Source organism: Marmota marmota, unplaced genomic scaffold, assembly GCF_001458135.2.
Source record: "Marmota marmota marmota unplaced genomic scaffold, marMar, whole genome shotgun sequence".
Lineage (NCBI taxonomy): Eukaryota > Metazoa > Chordata > Mammalia > Rodentia > Sciuridae > Marmota > Marmota marmota.
The window spans coordinates 69,866,500-69,886,575 of NW_026000026.1; the positions used below are offsets into that span (position 1 = coordinate 69,866,500).

A 20,076-nucleotide genomic window follows, 5' to 3' on the forward strand; every position below is an offset into this window, starting at 1 on the left:
GGTCTGGGGGTGTAGCTTAGTGGCAGTGTGCTCCTGGGTTCCATCCCCAGTACCAGGGGAAAAAATTCAAGGAACATTTCAACCATTAAATTCTTACACAAAGTATAATCACATTAGTATTATAGATATAATACAAATATTCAAACATACATATTTCAGATATCACCTCAGTCTCTACTTGTAATATATCACCTTATCTGTAAGGCCTTTCTTGACCCTGTTGGGCACTATTGTGCCCGCCTGTTTGCTTTATTTTTTATATTTTTTTATATTGATTTCTGCTTCACCACTCCAATCCCCTTCTATTGTCTCAGTTTCTTCTGTAGTAGTTTTCATCATCTGATATGGTATATACTTTATCTGTTTGTCACTATTCCTTCTCAAATGTAAGTTATTTAAGCTCTGTGAAGGCAGGAATTTTATTGTTTTGTTTGTTTTTGCAGTACTAGGCATTGAACCTAGAGCCTCGCACATGCTAAGTAATAAGTGCTCTACCATTGAACTACATTTCCAGCTCTTATTTTTATTTTGAGATAGGGATCTGGCTAAATTGCCCAGGCTAGACACAAATTTGTTATCCTCCAGTCTCAGCCTCCCAAGTAGCTGAGATTACAGGTGTACACCACCACACCTGGCTTTGCTATTTTATTCACTGCTGTCCTTAGCATGATGGCTGGCACATAGTAGGTACTCAGTAAATATTTATTGAAGTAATTAAAAAAAAATAGAGACTAGCACAAGGGAGATTTGTGTGCCCACTACAAAGTGCCCCTTATGTTTTATGAAATGATATTATATATGTATACAACCTACAACAGTTACATTGTTGAATGTATTCTTCCCCTTTCCATTTCTCCATTTTCCCTCCATAGAGATAACCACAGTCTTGGGGCTAGGGATATAGCTCACTTGGTAGAGTGTTTGCCTCACATGCACATGCACAAGGCCCTGGGTTTGATCTCCAACACCACCAAAAAAAAAGGAGATAACCACAATCATCATGTCATTCCTTTTTTAAAAACTGTCTTTAAGCTGGGTGCGGTGGTGCAGGTGCACACCTGTAATCCCAGCAACTCGAGGGGTTGAGCCTGGATGGAGGATCACGAGTTCAAAACCAGCCTCAGTAATGGGGAGGCACTTAGCAACTCAGTATCTCTAAATAAAATACAAAATAGGTCAAGTGCCCCTGAATTCAATCCCTGGTATCCTCCCCCCCCAAAAAAAAAAAAAAAAAAACCTGTCTTTAGCCTGTTTGCTTGCTTGCTTGCTTGCTTTTTTTATTTTTGGTACTGGGGATTGAACCCACGGGTGTTTAATCACTGAACAACAACAAACAACAACACAGCCCTTTTTTATATTTTATTTAGAGACATGGTCTCTCTCGCTGAGTTGCTTAGGGCCTCACTAAGTTGTTGAGGCTGGCTTTGAATTTGAAATCCTCCTGCCTCAGCCTCTGGGATTTCAGGCATGTACTATTGTGCCTGCATGTTTGCTTTATTTTAATAACTTTTTAATTGTGTCTTCCAACTTCACATGTAACACTTGTTCCTTTTAGACAAATTAAAACATACATATAGGATTGGGATTTTGACTCAGCGGTAGAATACTCGCCCTAGCACATGGGAGGTGCTGAGTTTGATCCTCAGCACCACATAAAAATAAATAAATAAAATAAAGGTGTTGTGTCCAATTACAACTAAGAAAAATAGATATAAAGGAGCCAGGCTTGGTGGCGCATGCCTGTATCCCCATGGCTCGGGAGTCTGAGATAGGAGGGTCATGAGTTCAAAGCCAGCCTCAGCAATGGCAAGGCGCTAAGCAACTCAGTGAGACCCTGTCTCTAAGTAAAATACAAAAAAGGGCTGGGGATGTGGCTCAGTGGTTAAGCACCCTAGGTTCAATCCCCAGTACAAAAAAAAAAAAAATTCAACATACCAATAGTACAAAACTACACAGCATTATAAGTTATTTCCCCCCTTCCCCTTCCACTGTTCATTGCATCCTTATTAGCTTTAGGACTTCGGCAAGATTCTTTACCTTGGAACCTGTATTTCCTCAGTTTCTCACCTATAAAATGGAGATGATAATAGATATTAATCTACCTCATAGGATTATGGCAAGGATTAAATGAAAATCCATATAAATAACTTAGTAATAGTACCCAGCACATAGATAATGGTGATTGTATAGCCTTTCAAGTGATTGTATCATTCTTTCTTAAATACAGACCTGTAGCTGGGTTTGGTGGCACACACCTATAATCCTGGTGATTTGGGGGAGGCTGAGTTAGGATTACCAGTTGGAGGCTAGCCTCGAAAGACTCTGTCTCAAAATAGAACGGGCAGAGGATATAACTCAGTGGTAGCTACAGGGTGTTCAGTCCCTGGTACTGCAAGGAAAATAAATACATGGAGAACTTACATTGTGCACAATTTATAAATCCTGGTGGGGAGTGATTTAGGAAGCATGCAGTCATTTCTTCACCAGTTGGCTTAGAATCAGAGTAGAACTTTACATTTGTGTTTGTGGAACACAAAATGGAGCTGCATTCAACTGACAGTGCTAATTACTCTCCAGGTGAAGAACATCATTTACCATGCAGTGAAAGATGCTGTTGGTACCCTCAAGGCTCATGAATCCAAACTGGCAAGGTCTTAGGCACGGAGAAATTCCAAGCTCCCTTGTGAAGCAGGTCTTTTCACTCAACACTTACAGGGAACCACAGGGTTCTCTGCTGGAGCAGAGGCCCTTCACCTGGAGCCAGTGTGGTCAGTATTACAAACTCTCCAGCCACTCTTTCTACGCTGCCTCAACACTGAAGGTTGACACAGGAAAGTCGCACTGTTCACACACACAGTTTCTGACTCCAAGCCAAGGGTGCCACATCCCCAGCCAGTGGCCTTTTGGGAACCCGGATTGCCTGAACATCGCTAGGCTTTCCTGCATTATTCTCTGACTTGAGATCATGGAATCCAGGAATGTGGGCACACTTTTCTTTTCCTCTTGTGCCTCGTTAAGTGGGGATGTGTTTGGAGGTAGAGGGAATCATGTAACTGGTACAAGTAGGGGTGATTGCTTAAATATGCCTGGTGGAAGCCTGACTGTCTCTGCACATGACCTCTGACATGGCCTGCCCCAGGAGATGGGGTACAGCTATTCCCCACACTCTCCCATGAACACTGGAGTCTTACAGGACCCAGGGAGAACCCACTGCTTTTCCCAGGAGGCTCCAGGATTAGGAAATGTGTGTATTTAGTGAAAAATAGGTTTGTAGTGAAATAGTTACTATTTCATGAAAGTAGATATTTTTAGAATTTTTGAAATACCACAGTTGTTTTCCTGGATTATGAGGAAAGGCACATTACATTTAGTCTTCCTTTCAATAAAACTCTTTGAAGAAATATGATTTTTAGAAATCAGTTGCCCATTATAGCACAAAATTAGCCAAAGCAGAATTTAAAAGAATTGGCTTTTTAGAATTCTTTTAGTTTCTCCCTCTCCCCTCTCAGTCTTATCTTGAGGGAACAGTCATCTGAGAAAGAACTTTGTCATGTCTGAGCTGTGGTGTGTCCCCACATATACACACTGGTGACTCCAGGAACCATTTTCACCTATTACCAGCGTTCCCTTGGGACTCCTCATTTCCAAATGCTAAGGAAAGTTTGATTTCCAACATGAAGGTTTTTGTTTTTTGGGTTTTTGTCCTGAAATATTTTCAGCAAAACTTTCCAACTCAGTGGAGTTTTTATTAAAAATTTATTTGAAAATGATGGAATTCATTGGCCCATAGGTACATTGGGAAATGTATCTCTTTCCAGCTGTACTGTAGTGCCCTGCAGGCTTGTTTATATGTTCACAATTACTTTTTTTTTTTTTAATAAAAGTCATTTACTGTAGAATACTTTTAATTTCACTTTCTGTATTTTAATTTTGTCGAAGGGCTGATTGGGATTTCCATGTTCTTATTAAAAATCTAACAAATCTGTTTGGAGTGGACTAAATTCTTCCTGTGGACCAACCCTTTTAAAGTCAAGGCCATATTGAGGGCTGGTTTAGAGGTGGGTTTTCATTTCCAGGTTTTTGTTATTGCACTGCACCTGATTACTGCTCTTTGCTTCCTGAACTTATTGCCATTTGGGAGAAAGGAAAAGTGCCAGGATGAAGTCAGTGTGGTTTGGGGCTAAAAGGCAAGGAGCCATTTGAGTTAGAGGGTGGATGGAGAGAGGGATTTTCCTGGTTTATGCTCTGTGAACAGAGGAGTCTTACTTTCCTAGGGCAGAATGTCTGGGGAGAATGGCCCAACTGAGATTTATTTTTGTTTGTTTATTAAACAACAAAGTGGTTTGAGTGGTAAGGACAGACTGCATTCCAATTAGTAGAGCCTTTTAGAGGGGAAGTTGTAAAGAATAACAAGAGGGGTCATTAGAGGCTGCTTCTCTTGAAAGTTTTAGCCTGGGAATGGAATTACCAGGTTGAAAATATATCATAGTTCAAGGATACTAAGTTTGAATAAGACCATAACTCTATTTGAATATAGAACTCAGCATGTCCATTCAGTCTGGATAGGTACAGGTTGATGTTGTGGTCAACAGAAGGATTACACCTCGACATAAAGGGTAAAGAAATGGCAAAACTTTAAAATGGAACAGGAAAGGAGAGCAATTGGGGGGTGCATTGAAGCTTGGCTGCTTTGGTGAAAATCAGGAGGCAGGCTAGCCTACATTCTGGATATAAATGTCTTCAGAATTAGGACATACACTGCCCTCAGTGCTTACTGATGGGGGTGGAACTGCAGCCCCTGGACTCATCACTGATCTGGGACCCAGGTACCCCTCCCAGCCCCTGTTTGAAATTTAAGGCTCACATCTCCCCAGCCCCTGCTCTTTTCCCCTGCAAAGCTTACTGACAACCTGGGAAAACAGATGGCTCAGGCAGGGCCTTTTTGAACTAGAGATTGGTGATTGTGGAGAAGGGGTGGGGTGGACAGGTGTAGTTGTGTCTCTGACTTCAGGAGCTCAGGTGAATGTCTTTACGTGGCCTGTAATGGGGAAGGAGCATCCGCTAGTCGGCAGTTGAGGTTATGTAGTCAGCTTGAAGTAAACTGCCTGGGTTCATATCTCAGCAGTGTGACTCAGTGGTTTTGTGACCCTTGGCAATTTATTAAACATTCCTAAACTTTCCATGTCATTATCTTAAAAATGAAGATAAATATAACTTATAGGATGTTTGGAGGATTCGATAAATAGTGCATGTGAAGCTCTCAGGACAGGGCCTGCCTCACAATAAACACTCAACAAATCATAGTTGTTATTCCTTGTTATGAGTAAATCTTCAGCCTGATGTGGGCAGGGAAAGGACTTTGTTATCAGGTTGGAGTCAAGAAGGCCTGCAGGAGCGGGGCCAGAGGTCTCAAGGCCCTAGAAAGGTGAACAAGCGGTTAAGAGAGAGGCAGGGCATAGAGGGTGAAGGCGCATGCCCAGCCACAGCAGGTGCTAGAGGGGCGCGCCGCCGCTGTTGCGGCCTCCCCTTTAAGAGCCGCCACCGCCCACGGTCCGCGCTGCGGCAGGGACCTCCCCTTTAACGGTGGCAGCTCGGAGCTCCGCTGCCCCCGCGGCGGCTGCTGCTGCTACTGCAGCTCCTGCTGCTGCGGCCGCTCGGCCTCAGACAGCTGCATCCTCGACCCGGGCCGGGTCCCCGCCCCACGCAGCGCCCGGCCCAGCCATGGTGTCCTGGATCATCTCTCGCCTGGTGGTGTGAGTGCGGAGGCGGCGGCAGGGCACGCCCGGGTTGGGGGCTGTGGGGGCTAGTGATGGAGGGCGGGGATATTAAATCCCCGTAATGGACTATCCCGGGGCTTCATGCAACAGTCACCTAAAGGCACATCGTTTCTGTTTGGGGTCCCCAGAGATGTAGGACCAAGGACTGGAAAGGGGACACTAGGGGAGTTAGCAGGCCTGAATTCCCAGGGACCTCACCCACATTATTTTTTCATAACCTTTTTTTATTTTTAATTGCCCTGCTCCTGTGCCCTCCCCCATCCTAGGGCTAAGCATCGGCTGATTTGTAAGGGAAGGTGGGCACGTTTCTTTTCCACCTCCAGATCTGGGCTGGAAAAAACCCTCCAACCAGGCCTCCTCTCCCTGGGTGAAGAGGAGAGTAGGACAGAGTGGGGAGCGAGGCAGGGCCTCATCATTCCATAGCTCAGGAGCCATGGCCGTTTCCCTGGGCCTCCCAGAGGGCTCCCGCCCTCCTCCGGCTTTCACTGCCTGGAGACTGAGGATGAGGACACCTGCCCCAAAGGCCCCAAGAAGGAAGACTGGGTGAGGGGAAGCAGAGATGCTTGGAGGACAAAGTGTAGGAGGTAACTGGGAAAGGAGGTGTGTGTTCAGCCTGGGGTTGTGAAAACCACTGCCGGGAAGGCCTTCATTCACCCTCCAGCCACATTGTGAAGCGAGGTCCCTAGCACCTCCCCCAAACTCCAAACGGAACCCACACAACCCCAAATTTTGTCCTTGAGGATTCTACTCCACATCCCATCTGCAAAGGCTGGTTTGGAAGTAACCTGCCTCCATCAGGCAACCCCCTCAAGTTGTCAGGGAAGTTCCTTGTGGGCCTCAGCCAACCCCTGTCCTAGCTCAGGACCCTGCTCCTCAGCCTCCACCATGGGGACTGACATCCCTGCAGCCCCACCCTACTGGCTTCTCATTCAATGCTGTCATGTATGTGCTTGTCTCCTGTTACCCATTCCTTTTCCCCATTCCAACCCAGAGGGAATCTACAGGCCTTATTATCTCTCTGTGGCCTGGAGGAGCCCCCAAGAGGCATTGCTCTTCTTCCTAATTAACCTGTGTCCTGTCTGTGGCCTGTAATGGAATCATCAGCCAAGGCCTTGAGCCCAGGGCCCTTCCCTAAGCCTAATCTTGGAGGAATTGACATGGGGGAATAAATGTCTTTGCTTCTCCCAGGGCCTCCTGACCCTGTGCCCTCTGGTCTCCAGGGCCACAATAGTGCCTCTAACTGCCAGGTTGAGTATCATGTTAGGTGGTGTCAGGTTCTTTTGCCAAGCTGGTCCTACCCAGCCTGGCTCTGAGACAGGGAGGTAGAAGGTAAGGGCTGATAGGTTGAATAGCATGAAGCCCAGAAGGAGGGAAGATAGCTCAATAGCAGTGACTGGACTCCCCCACTCCTCATGACATGCTTGTCCATACCAAGGATCATGACTAAAGGGACCACATTCGATACTATGGCTCCTGGGTCTTTGTGGGCCTCCAGGGCAAAAGAGGAAATGAACAGTGGATGGGGAGGGGCATCTCCCTTGCTGGCTGAATCCCCCATGCTTATGTATCTCCTGAGTCTTGACAGCTTTGACCCTAGCCCTCGACCAGACTCCACCCTTTCCCCCTTACCTACCCAGGGGCCAATGCAGAGCTGGGAGGGAGAGGGGCCCAGTAACTATACCTGCCTCCCTAGGCTCATCTTTGGCACCTTGTACCCAGCCTATTCTTCCTACAAGGCCGTGAAGACCAAAAACGTGAAGGAATATGTGAGTGGATGACCTAAACCCCCTATCCGACCCACACTGTAGAGATAGGAAAGGGCAATGGGTCATATTACAAATGGAGGTGACTTTGTGTCAGCACTGTTGGCCATTAACAAGGCCCTGGATAAAGGAGGTTCCTGGGTGTTCCTTTTGCCCAGCCTTGGCGTGGCCCACAAATTTGGGTTCCTGGGTGTTCCTTCCCACAGCCCTGGTGTGAGGAGTCTGTAGATGGGGGTGTCCTAGGTGTCCCTGACCCCTTAGCCCTCGGCCCCAGCAAATGCTGCCCTCTGTCCCCTCAGGTGAAATGGATGATGTACTGGATCGTCTTTGCCTTCTTCACTACAGCTGAGACGCTGACGGACATTGTACTCTCCTGGTGAGGTCCAGCATCCCTCTCTGCATCTTAGGACCCAGGCCTCTTTCTTTCTCTCATCAGACAGACAGACAGAAGATTGGACCCCACAGTGGAGTTCCCCCAACTCCTGACAGTCTCTTGGGGTCTTTAATATTTCACTCCTTGTCTGATTTGATCAGCAGAATAAGAGCAAATAGATGGGCATGGTGGCATACATCTGTAATCCCAGTGATTGGGAGGATGAGGCAGGAGAATTAAAGTTCAAGGCCAATCTGGGAAACTAAGTGAAGCGCTGTCTCTATCAAAAAATAAAAATACTAGGGATATACCTCAGTGGTGGAGTGCCCCTGGGTTCAATCCCCACTACTGGGGGGGGGACATAACCCCCACATTTCTTTCTGGGGGCAGCCAAAGCCGTAGTGGAATTTAGGAACCTTACTTCTGTTATACTTACTGTGACCTTAGGCAAATCACTCTCTAAGCCTTGGTTCCTTATTTGTGAAATAGACATGGGATCCAATCCTATAGACATGGGATGCTTATATTTCCAACCATTTCCCAGGTAATTCTAGACTGTGTGCAGTTGAGAACAGGGAATATGTCTGAATCATCTGCATAGTCACAGCAGGAGCTCAAAAATATCTGCTGAATGAGCAAATGCCTCTTGGAAAGGGGAACTAATAAAACAGTACTCTGCAAATCAAGAGAGTTTTGCCTAGGGGTGGGAGACAGAAAGACCACAGCATTTATAGATAAGCCCCTTGTTTTTTGAGAACAATAATATTAATAGAAATTAGTAATTAGACAAGATATGTCTTCAAGATTGAGGATAGTGGTAAGTCTAGATCCTTTTGACACAGGGAAGGAGAGGGCTTTAATGAGGGCTTTGTGAGGACACTGGAGTCTTCTTGAAAAAGTTTGGCAGTGGGGGAAATGGAAAACAGTCCTTAAGAGTGAGGGGTGCTGGGTATGTCTGCCTGTAGTCTAAGCTACTTGGGAGGCTGCAGCAAGAGGATCATTTGAGCCTTGGAGTGTTTTTTGTTTTGTTTTGTTTTGTTTTTTTGTTTTGTTTTTGTTTTGTACCAGGGATTGAACCCAGGAACAGTTATCCACTTAGCCCCAGCACCCCCCCCCTTTTTTTTTTTAATGAGACAAGGTCTTGCTAAGTTGCTTAGGGTCTTACTAAGTTGCTGAGGCTGGTCTTAAATTTGACTTGCAATCCTCCTGCCTTAAGCTCCCAAGCCACTGGTATTACAGGCGTACACCACTGCTCCTAACCTAAGGGAAAAAAAAATTTTAATTGAGAAAATTGAGGATGGTCATGGTGGTGCACACCTGTACTCCCAATGACTCAGAAGGCTGAAGCAGGAGTGTCGCAAATTCAAGACCAGCCTAGTCAACTTTGTGAGACCCTGTCTCAAAAATAAAAAGGGGTAAGGATGTAGCTCAGTGGTAGACCACCTCTGAATTCAATCCCCAGTACTAAAAGAAAGAAAAAATATATATAGGTGTGAGTATGTGTGTATGTGTATCACAGCAGCGAATACTGGGATTCAGAACCCATCCCAGCCCTCTTCATAGAAGGGGCAGGAAGAGAAGGGGGTGAGGAACAGACATTAACCTGAAAGGTTAGGGAGTCTGCCTTGATCTTGACTCCAGGGCAGAAAAATAGGGGTCTTCTATAGGAATGAGAGGGCAGGACTTGAAGAGAGAAGAGAGCAAGGAGAGCCATTGCTGGGTAAATTTCTTCTGAAATCACATCTTACCATTTTTTGTGAACTCTCAGCTGAGTCTCCTAATCCCCTTGGGAGCCTCATGAGAACCCCAGTGCACTAAGGGGTGGGAGATTTCCAGGGTTAAGCAGAGATCACTGCTGCTGAGCCTAGCGTACCCCCTGACACCCTGCCCCATGCTTTATACTTGCCTCTGTCCCCCCAGGTTCCCCTTCTACTTTGAGCTCAAGATTGCCTTTGTGATATGGCTTCTGTCCCCTTACACCAAGGGCTCCAGCGTACTCTACCGCAAGTTTGTGCACCCAACACTATCCAACAAGGAGAAGGTTTGGCCCCATTCAGCTTGCTTCCCAGCCTCCCCAAGCCAAGGCAGCCCTGCACCTGCAGCCACACAACCCTGTGCCATACATTCCTGGCCCTCCCTTTAGGTCTCCAGAACCTAAAGTGACCTGGCAATGCCCTGGAGTGAGCAAAGAGCAGGGCTCCACAGCAGTACCCGCCCCTGACCTCTTCCTCCTTCCCTTCAAATCTCTCAGGAGATCGATGAGTACATCACACAGGCCCGGGACAAGAGCTACGAGACCATGATGAGAGTGGGCAAGAGAGGCCTGAACCTGGCTGCCAATGCTGCTGTCACAGCTGCTGCCAAGGTGAGATGGGGTGGGCCCGGACTTCAAGGACCCCCACCTTGTTTGTCTCCTGCTCCTGGCCAGTCCCTTGGCATCCACCCTATCCTCAGGGCCATGGAGACTTTGGTATTGTGCAGCTTGGGCTACCAGTCCTAGCTCTGTGTCCAGCCAAGTCACTTCTGCTGTCCAGCCACAGTTTCCTCAGCTGACCACAGGGAAAGTATGACCCGGCCTCTCAGTGAGCCTGGGTAAGGACAGTGCGGGGAAAGCACTGAGCCCAGGAGCTGCTGCCAGCACCATGGTGACCTTTGTCTCAAACCCACCCCCACACCCCTGCTGTCTTGGTGTGTGGTGGTGACCCTAGGGCCAGGGGGTGCTGTCAGAGAAGCTCCGGAGCTTCAGCATGCAGGACCTGACGCTGATCCGAGACGAGGATGCACTGCCTGTGCAGGGAACTGAAGGCCGTCTCCGAACTGCCCCTGGTGGCCTTCTAGACACCATTGAGGACTTAGGTACAGGCAGGGGTCAGGGCCATGGGGGAGGAACAGGGTGGAGGAAGCCAGGTGGGAGACCCTGGACCTTTGTTCTCCTTTCCTCCCCATCAACCAGCTGATGAGGCTGCCCTGAGTATAAGGTCTAGCACAAACCAGACAGATCCCCGGACAGAGACCTCAGAGGATGACATGGGAGACAAGGCCCCCAAGAGGGTCAAATCCATCAAAAAAGTGCCCAAAACTGAGGTGAGAGCATGGGCCAGAGCTTGAGGAAGTGGAGAAGGGGTGGTGGCACTGGTCTGAGTCCTGTCTTCTTCTACACTCCACAGCCACTGGCTTCCAAGACACTAAAGACCAGGCCTAAGAAGAAGAGCTCTGGCGGGGGTGACTCAGCTTGAGGCCCCATGCCCCCACACTGCGGAGCAAAGAGGGAGCCCAAGGAAGGGGCCACAGCCCTAGCCCCTGCTCTATACTGTGCCATCAGCCTAGGTGTCTCAGGCTCTGGGACTCCCTCAGATACTCGTTCCTGAGACCCACCCAGTGGCCACTCCTCTGGAGGGGGCTTGGAAAAGAGAAGAGAGGCCCAGCTGTGCGGGTTGTGGGTAGAGGCGGCCCCAGAGCTGAGCACTGAGCTCCCAAGGAGGGGAGGGCTCCTCAGCCCACACTGCTCTTCTCCCCACTCCAGTCCTGCCCTGCCCACCCAGTGCCTTGCTGAAGACCATGGCCATCCCCTTCTTTGAGGCCCTGACATGCCCCCCTGTTCTCCCCAGGATGAGGGTTAGGGACAGTCACAGCCAGATGTACCAAGGAAGGGGCCTGAAGGCACTGGGAGAAAAGGAGCAAATAGGACAGGCCTTGAGGGACCTGGATGGGGCTTCTAGACACAGCTTTTGAGTGAAGGACATGAATTTTGTGTGGATTTAAATGACTGAGATGCCCTGATCAGAGCTGCATCTGGTAAGGCTGTGTGTTACATGTCCCCCCTGAAAAAAGAGGGTAGGGTTCGGTGTGTGAGTGTTGAGTGTTATTTTACTGGGTCTAGAGCTGGGGCCAGTTTGGGTGAAGGACTCTCCCTCCAGTGCTCACCTCCTTCCACTCTCAGCCCTGGTCTTTCCCCCCTCTTCACTGTCCCTGCTAGTCTCTGAGCCTCAGAGGATCCCAGCCCAGGTCAGGATGGGGCTCTAAGGGACCTCTCTGCTCCCCCTCTATCCTTGATCCTTTTTGCCTCACCTACTCCTGTCCTGACTTCCTAGACCTCAGTCACTGCAGAAGCCCCGCTGAGCTGGCTCCTTCCTCTTCCCACTGGGTCCTTCTTTGCCCCAGGGTCCCATTCTTAAGCCAAGCAGACCCCTGTCAGAGCCCAGCTCCAACCCTACCCCACCTCCCATTTCTGCGTGGCTTCCATCAGGGCCAAGAGGAACCTGTGACAAAAGAAATGCAGGAGCAGAGGGACTCTGAATTCTTTGTAAAGATAGTGCCCATTGGACCTTTGGCACTAGATGAGCCAATAAACCAAATTCTGGCACCTCACTTATTTCGGCCTCTGGTTTTTTGTTGTTGTTGTTGTTGTTTTTAAGGTTTCCAATATCATTTTACTCATCAATTTAGGCTTTTACTTTAAGTTCTTATAATTAGTATTTAATTAAAAATCAACATTTGAAAAAAAACATGTTTTAAGTGGCTGAAACTACACTGCACTAGACGTATTATTCTTTAATGTGTTAATACATAATTTATCCTTCAGAGCTCAAAATTCAATTTATAACCAAACATTGATTTTTGTCCACTAGAGAAATATAAATGCTTACAAACAAGGTATAAAGTAATTGTTAGCATATATAAGTTGAAATTTTATTTCCAAATGTACCTTAATCTTCCAGCTTCTTTTTTACAATGAGGTTCATTTTACAGAAATAAGATAACTGGGGCTGGGACTGTGGCTCAGAGGTAGAGGGCTCGCCTAGCACAGGCAGGACACAGGTTTGATCCTCAGCACCACATAAAAATAAAATGCATTGTGTTGTGTCCAGCTACACCAAAAGATAAATATATTTTTAAAAAATAACTGGTTTGGGGCTGGGGATGTGGCTCAAGTGGTAGTGCGCTCGCCTGGCATGCGTGCGGCCCGGGTTCGATCCTCAGCACCATATACAAACAAAGATGTTGTGTCCTCTGAAAACTAAAAAATAAAAATATTGAAAATTCTCTCTCTCTCTCTCTCTCTCAAAAAAAAAAAAATAACTGGTAATAACTGTCAGTAAACCACACCAAGAACATATTAATAATGATATACTGGGAAACAAAGTAACAACAAAATAATTGGTAACATCTATTTACGAATATATTGCTAAGTTTTTCAATGTTAATATGACATTCATACTAGTAAAAATGTTATTTTGAAATATTTTCATACATCATGCATTAGGCTTAGGAGGGCTCTTTTAAAACATAAAATACCTTTTAAAAGAAAGTCTCTCCTCTCTCTCTCTCTCTCTCTCTCTCTTGTATTGGGGATTGAACCCAGGGGCACTCAACCCCTGAACCACATCCCCAGCCCTTTTTATATATTTTTTTTAAGAGACAGAGTCTTGCTAAGTTGCTAAGGCTGGCTTTGACCTCACAATCCTACTTTAGCCTCCTGACACACTGGAATTACAGGTGTGTGCCACTGCACTGGCCATAGCTCATTATTTTTTGACCTAATAAGAATACAGAGAATATGCAAAACCCGTGGGAAGCAATGGCACACACCTGTAATCCCAGTGACTTGGGAGGCTGAGACAAGAGGAGCACGAGTTCAAAGCCAGCCTCAGCAAAAGTAAGGCCCTAGGGGATGGGGTTGTGGCTCAGTGGTAGAGCACGCGCCTCGCACATGTGAGGCACTGGGTTCAATACTCAGCACCACATAAAAATAAAGGTATTGTGTCCATCTACAACTAAAAAAAAAAATGAGTCCCTAAGCAACTCAGTGAGACCCTGTCTCTAAATAAAATACAAAATAGGGCTGGGGATGTGGCTCAATGGTAGAGTGCCCCTCAGTTCAATCCCTGGTCCCCCAAAAATAAAAATAATAAAAAAAGAAATTTAAGATGGGGCTGGAGTTTTAAGCTCAGTGGTACAGAACTTGCCTAGCATGTGTGAGGCACTGGGTTCAATTCTCAATACCGCATACAAATAAAGGTCCACGACAACTAAAAAAAAAGTGTTTAAAAAGAAATTTAAATCATTCAACAAATACATGAAAAAATGCTCACCATCTCTAGTAATCAGAGAAATGCAAATTAAAACTACGCTAAGATACCATCTCACTCCAATAAGAATGGCAGCCATTATGAAGTCAAACAACAATAAGTGCTGGTGAGGATGGGGGGGCGGGGGGGAAGTTACACTCATACATTGCTGGTGGGACTTCAGATTGGTGCAGCCAATTTGGAAAGCAGTATGGAGATTCCTTGGAAAGCTGGGAAGGGAACCACCATTTGACCCAGCTATTCCCCTTCTCGGACTATACCCGAAAGACCTAAGAAGAGCATACTACAGGGACACAGCCACATCAATGTTTATAGCAGCACAATTCACAATAGCTAGAATGTGGAACCAACCTAGATGCCCTTCAATAGATGAATGGATTAAAAAAATGTGGCATTTATACACAATGGAATATTACTCAGCACTAAAATAATAAAATCATGGCATTTGCAGGCAAATGGATGGCATTAGAGCAGATTATGCTAAGTGAAGTTAGCCAATCCCTAAAAAACAAATGCCAAATGTCTTCTCTGATATAAGGGGGGGTCACTCAAAATGGGATAGGGAGGAAGAGCATGAGAAGAAGACTACCACTAAATAGAGAAGAGAGTTGGGAGGGAAAAAAGAGGGAGAAGGGGAGTTGCACAGAAGATGAAAGGAGAACCTCATTGTTATACAGAATACATATATGATGTTGTAATGAGAAAAAGAAAAAAAAGTGTGTCACATTAGATTGGACAGAGAAAAAGGATGGGAGAGGAGGAGAGGAGTAGGGAGGATAGGAAGGGCAGAAGAATAGAATAGACAATATGATTGATGTTTGTACATTCCATGTATGTATTATATATCAAAATGCATTCTACTGTCATGTATGACTAAAAAAATTAAAATTAAAATTAAATAAAGAAAAAGAAAAAGAAATTTAAGATGTAAAATACAGTAGCTCTGTATTGTTCTTGAACCACCCAGTACACAGGTTGAAAGGACTCCCAGTGAGAAACAGGCCCAGCTTGGGGGAGGGGTGGTAGGAAATGAAAAAAGGCCAGACTGTGAACCCAATTAACACTGATCTCTAGGGAAGAGACACTCTTGGGTTGGTTCTGTCTGAGAAAATGGTTTTGGTGTTCAAGATAAAGCCAGGTATCTAAGAGGGCCCGTGAGAGTTGTCTTTTCATTCAGAATCCTGTCCCAAGACTCCAGTAGATCCTCTGATGTCACACAGAAAGTGCCAGATGTAAGCTCTAAGGACAGAGACCCCAGTCAAGCCCCAGGGGAGATAGGTATGAGATGGGATCTGCTGGGTGGGGCTAGAATATGTGGTCACAGTGTCTGGAAAGGTCAGAAATATTGAAGGGGGTAGAGGGAAGGGGCAGAGAACAGGAAGATAAGATGGACTGTGGAAGAACCAGCCCCTTTCGCCTTGGGAACAAACAAGGGAAACAAGACACTTATGGGCTGGGCTAGGACCTAAGGAGAGCTCAGTGTAGCATCAGCAAAGAGAGGGACAGAGCCCTGAAGTGCTGGACTAGGCTGGAAGAGAGAAGGGAGGCTGTAGGGCCTGGGAAACACAGTTGGCTGAGCATGAGAGCCTGGAAGGCCAAAACCCAGGAGAAGGGAAAGAATGGCAGACGCTGTGACTGCAGAGAAATTAGCAAAAGAAAAGAGCTTGGAGGGAGAGAGGGCAGAGAGAGAAATAATAGCTCAGCCTGTGGTAGGAAAATGGAGGAAACAGACCTGGGGGTGAGATAGAGGCCAGGCTCCCCAGGTTTGGCAAAATATCCCTGCACAAGGATTTCTTTGTATTACAGGGTATGTCCACCTGCCTCTTTTTTTTTTGGTGATGCTGAGGATTGAACCTAGGGCCTTTTGCATACTAGGTAAGCACTCTACCCACTGAGCTATATCCCCAGCCATACATGTACCACATTTGAGCCAAGCTACCAAGAACCTTCTGAACTGAGGTTATAGTGGGGGTAGGTCCCTTGTTTCTTTCCTGGATTCCTCCAAAAGAAACCAGCTCTCTGAAGGCCATCCCTTTCACCACTGACCCCTGAGCAACTTGGTCTCTTTCTCTATTCAAAATAAGAGAAAGACCAGGCATGGTGACACATACCTGTAATCCCAGCAGCCCAGGAGGCTGAGGCAGGAGGATCCAGAGTTCAAAGCCATCCTCAGCAAAAGTGAGGTGCTAAGCAACTCAGTGAGACCCTGTCTCTAAATAAATCAAAACAGGGCTGAGGATGTGGCTCAGTGGTGGAGTACCCCCGAGCTCAATCCATGGTAACTGCCCCCCCCCCAAAAAAAAAGAGAGAGAGAGAGATAGGAAGATGCCAGGATTGAACTCAGGGAGAGATTCATTCTAGAAATATCTTCATGGAGTAAGATTCTGTGGCTCCACACTAGTAGTTACCATATGGCCAGGAAACCAGGTTAAGCTCTCTACCTAAATCTCATTAGCTGCTTCTCTCTCTCTCTCTCTCTCTCTCTCTCTCTCTCTCACACACACACACACACACACACACACACACACACACGCTCATACTCAGGTACATGTTTGTACCCACAATGACTAAGGAGGTCATTGCCAAATTCTGTATTGCTAGGCTCTCCAGGCACATCTGAGTTTCCTTGTGTCAAAGGGAGCATTTCCAAGCTCATTGGTCTGTTGCCATGGAAACACTCAGGCTTCCAGAACTCTGGGCTAGGGCCTGCCCCCCATGGTGCAGGGGAGGAGAAGAGAGCTGGAGGGTGACAGAAAAAAGGTATGGAAAGATTCCTGGGAGGAGGCGGGCTGATGAGACACATCTGGGTCTAGGTGACCCTTTGCTGTCCCCTCATTCCCTTAAACTACCTTTCCTCTCCTTTTGCCTCAATAGATCTCTCCAGGCCAAAGGAATGGAAAAGAGATGTCAGAACAAAGATTTATGGCCAGAACCAGGTGGAGGGTATTGGATCGCTTCCTGGGTCACCAGGGGTTTTTGAGAGGTACTAGCTTTGGAATAGGGGCTGGGGCTTGGATCTAGCACTGTGTCCATGCAGCCACCTGAGGTCCCAAGCTAGGACTGCCTCAGGCCTGGAGCCACTTCAGCAGGCCCCTCCTCCCCACACCCAGAGAACCTGTTTAAAATGGGATTTCCAAGCCGTGATGTCAGAGGAAAGCCAGAAGCTTGTGCCAGCTCTCACTTGATTAGCAGAGCAGAGCCCAGGATCCGCCTGGAAGGAGGCAGTCAGAGGTGGGAGGGGTTTGTGGGCTTTGAGCCAGATGGCATCCTGGGATCTGTGGCATCCTGCATGATAGACAAGCTATTTCCAGGTCAAAAGCCTCTGTACCCTTCCACTTTACCTTAAATTTCAGACAATGCAACATCTTCATCCCAAATCCCCCCATTTTTTACTCTGTGATGAATTATGCCTGCCAGGAGAAGAAGGGCACCCCAAATTCTTAGAGCTGGGCATCAGTTTCAGTTTGGGTCCTGTCTGTCCTGCCTGTCCCACCTGTGGGCTAGAGGCAGGGATGAGAGGACTGGCTGCAAGGAAGGGAAAGGCCACTAGGTGGAGCTGCTTCCTCCCAATGTGGGATTCTGAGGCTAGAGGACAATCCTCCTGCAGTCAGTTGCTCAAGACTGGTGAACAGAGTGCCTCCTACTCCTCTGCATGGAGTGCGAGGCTGATAAAGTGTATCTCTGGCAGGTAAACGGCTGTGGATTCTCAAGAAATCTCTGCCTAAGTCCAGCATGTGTGCACACCTTCTGCCAACTCCCCACCAGAGGTGGTCAGACCTAGAAAGCACCGTTTTGTGGCCAGGGTCAGGTACCCTCCCTGGAGCAGGGAGCAGGGAAATTGCCAGGCTGACCCTGGGAAAACCTACAGACCAAGGGTTCCAACCTGAGCTTCTAAAATGACATCTGGAAAGGCTGATGGAGCTATTTATTGATCAGGAGTGAAAAGGGGCTCAAGTGGGGGTTGGGTTCAGGAGAAGGGAAGCTCACCCGGCTGCAGTGTTTCCTGGACTTGGCCACGATGGCCTTTTGAGACCTGCTTCAGGCTTCCCTGCCCTTGTTTTCATCCAGAGTACTGTGGAGTTGAAAGAGAATACTAAGTCCCTAGTCCCCAAACTCAGGAATCCCCAGTATTCTTGCAGGGGCTGAGGGTGGGGCTTCTCAGTGACCTATCTTTCTCTGACCTCTCTCCCAAACTGACCCCACCAGCCCTACATCCTTGATTAATTACACTGTTTTTCTGTCCCAGCCAGATGAGTGATCAATAAATAATGCTGCTTGAAATATTGATGGCAAGTTTTATACCAGCATCCCTAAGCTGTGTCTATCATTTGGAAACTTGAGTGCTGACAGGGAAATGCATGGCTCCCCAGACAGCTCTTTCCTGTCCCTACAACATAGGGTCTTTCTTTGCCAAGATCTCTACCCAATCTCATCTCAGCCACAATCATGACTCTGTCCCATTAACTAAGAGGAAGAAACCCCAGAGATCAATTTAGCCAGCCTCCTGGGGAGGATGTGGTAGCTAAAGCAAGCAGAGCCGCTTCCTGACCCCTTGGTTCTCATGTTGAGAACTAGATGCCATTTCTTATGTTCTGTGTCCATGTTGGACCTATCAGATCCAGCTTTCTAAGTGACCAACTCAGTTGACTGCAGCCTTCCAGGACCCACGTGGACTATTTGGAGCCTAAGCACAAGGCACTCATGTGCCTGCAGACTTCTCTGGCCCTGGTCACTTCATCTGGTTTGTTCTCTAGGAAGAAGGGAGAGAATGGTAGAGAGGAGAGGAGGAGGCAATAAAAGCTCTGGAGCCAACTCACCCAGTAGGAGCCCCGGCTCTGCAGAAGCCACACCCACTCAAAAATCTTTGCAGGTGCACCCTTGTTTTCCTTCCTATTTCACCAGGTCAGCTTCCCGGAGCAGTGCAAATCTCCACTCAGATACACCCGCTGCCCCATCACCAAGCTGTCAGATGCCCCCTCCAAGCATCTGCCACCTGCTGACAGCACCCATCAACCTATTTGTTTATCGCCTGTTTTCAAGTCTATTTCCCCACCAGACTGAATGCCAAGCATAGGCAATGGGTCCAGCTGGTTCACCACCATTTCTCTAACATCTAGCTTGACACTCAATAAGCACTCAGCACATTTTCGTGGATTGTTTGAATGATATCCCTGCAGCATTCTCTCACGCCTGGAAAAACAACCTTCAAAGCTCAGCTCCCTCTGCTGAGTTGCTTGCCTGTACCTGAAGATGGATGTCTGAGCTACACAGAAGCTGTCCTTGCTCTGATTCCTCCAGCAGGTGCCCACGCTCGCTCCCCTTTTCCTTCTTTCACACACAGATGGGAGTCAGCTTTCCAGCCACATTCAGTTCTCACTTTAATTCAAATGCTAAATTGGGAAGAAGAGCAGCTTCACACTCCCAATTTAGCCTGGGAGAGAAAAAGTGAGACAGCCTGGATGTTGCCAGGGTAAGGAGAAGGCTAGGTTTGGGGTTGGGAGATGGTGGCAAACCTAGCCAGAATCCCAGAGAAAACCATGAATCCCCCCACCTGCTCCTAAAAATAAACCACCCAGAATTCTGACCCCAGGGGGATCTAGAAAGACACTTTCCTATAAGCAGAGGAGCCATTGGGCATATCCTCAGTCAGGATGGGATCAGAGGGGAGCAGAAGGGTCTTTGGTTATTAAAACTATCCAGCCAGGCATGATGACATGCACTTGTAGTCCCTGCTATTTGGAAGGCTTGAGGTGAAAGGACCACTTGTGTTCAGGAATTCAAGACCACACTGGCCAACATAGTGAGACCCTAAGAAAAAATATATAGCCAGGTGAGGTAGTGCACACCTGTTATCCCAAAAACTTGGGAGGCTGAGGCAGAAGGATTATAAATTTGAAACCAGCCTCAGCAACTTAGTGAGACCCTAAGCTATTTAGTGAGACCCTGTGTCAAAAGAGCTGAGGATGTGGCTCAGTGAAAAAGCACCCATGGGGTCAACCCCAGGTGTGTGTGTGTGTGTATATATATATATATATATATATATATATATATATATATATATATATATATATATA

The 20,076-nt window shown here is 47.1% G+C and overlaps 2 protein-coding genes across 3 annotated transcripts in view; both read left to right on the forward strand.

The window, feature by feature from the left end:
* The window catches only part of Kdm3b (lysine demethylase 3B), a gene marked incomplete at its 5' end in the record, with an annotated part of 58,590 nt that extends 54,605 nt beyond the window's left edge, over positions 1-3,985 (forward strand). Inside the window, one exon of the mRNA XM_048811621.1 lies at positions 2,578-3,985. Within this exon, the coding sequence (XP_048667578.1) occupies positions 2,578-2,658 (81 nt within the window). The remainder of the gene's footprint in view (positions 1-2,577) is intronic.
* Positions 3,986-4,629: 644 nt separating this feature from the next.
* Positions 4,630-12,281, forward strand: Reep2 (receptor accessory protein 2). Of its 2 annotated transcripts, none has more exons than XM_048811622.1 (8): positions 4,630-5,753; positions 7,415-7,543; positions 7,840-7,916; positions 9,834-9,954; positions 10,165-10,278; positions 10,622-10,769; positions 10,867-10,997; positions 11,081-12,281. In XM_048811622.1, the coding sequence occupies exons 2-8, from the start codon at positions 7,421-7,423 to the stop codon at positions 11,147-11,149; spliced, it is 783 nt and encodes a 260-aa protein (XP_048667579.1). In that variant the 5' UTR covers positions 4,630-5,753; positions 7,415-7,420; the 3' UTR covers positions 11,150-12,281. The 2 variants fall into 2 exon arrangements, with proteins under 2 accessions (XP_048667579.1, XP_048667580.1); XM_048811623.1 differs by having other exon boundaries at positions 4,636-5,753; positions 7,471-7,543.
* The last annotated feature ends 7,795 nt before the right edge of the window (positions 12,282-20,076 follow it).

Excerpts from the sequence above, each read along its gene's own strand:
- Reep2 (XM_048811622.1), top strand. The coding sequence starts at position 7,421 with ATGCAGAGCTGGGAGGGAGAGGGGCCCAGTAACTATACCTGCCTCCCT. Across the intron at positions 7,544-7,839 it reads CCAAAAACGTGAAGGAATAT|GTGAAATGGATGATGTACTG; the intron begins GTGAGTGGATGA and ends CTGTCCCCTCAG. Across the intron at positions 10,998-11,080 it reads AAAAAGTGCCCAAAACTGAG|CCACTGGCTTCCAAGACACT; the intron begins GTGAGAGCATGG and ends TACACTCCACAG.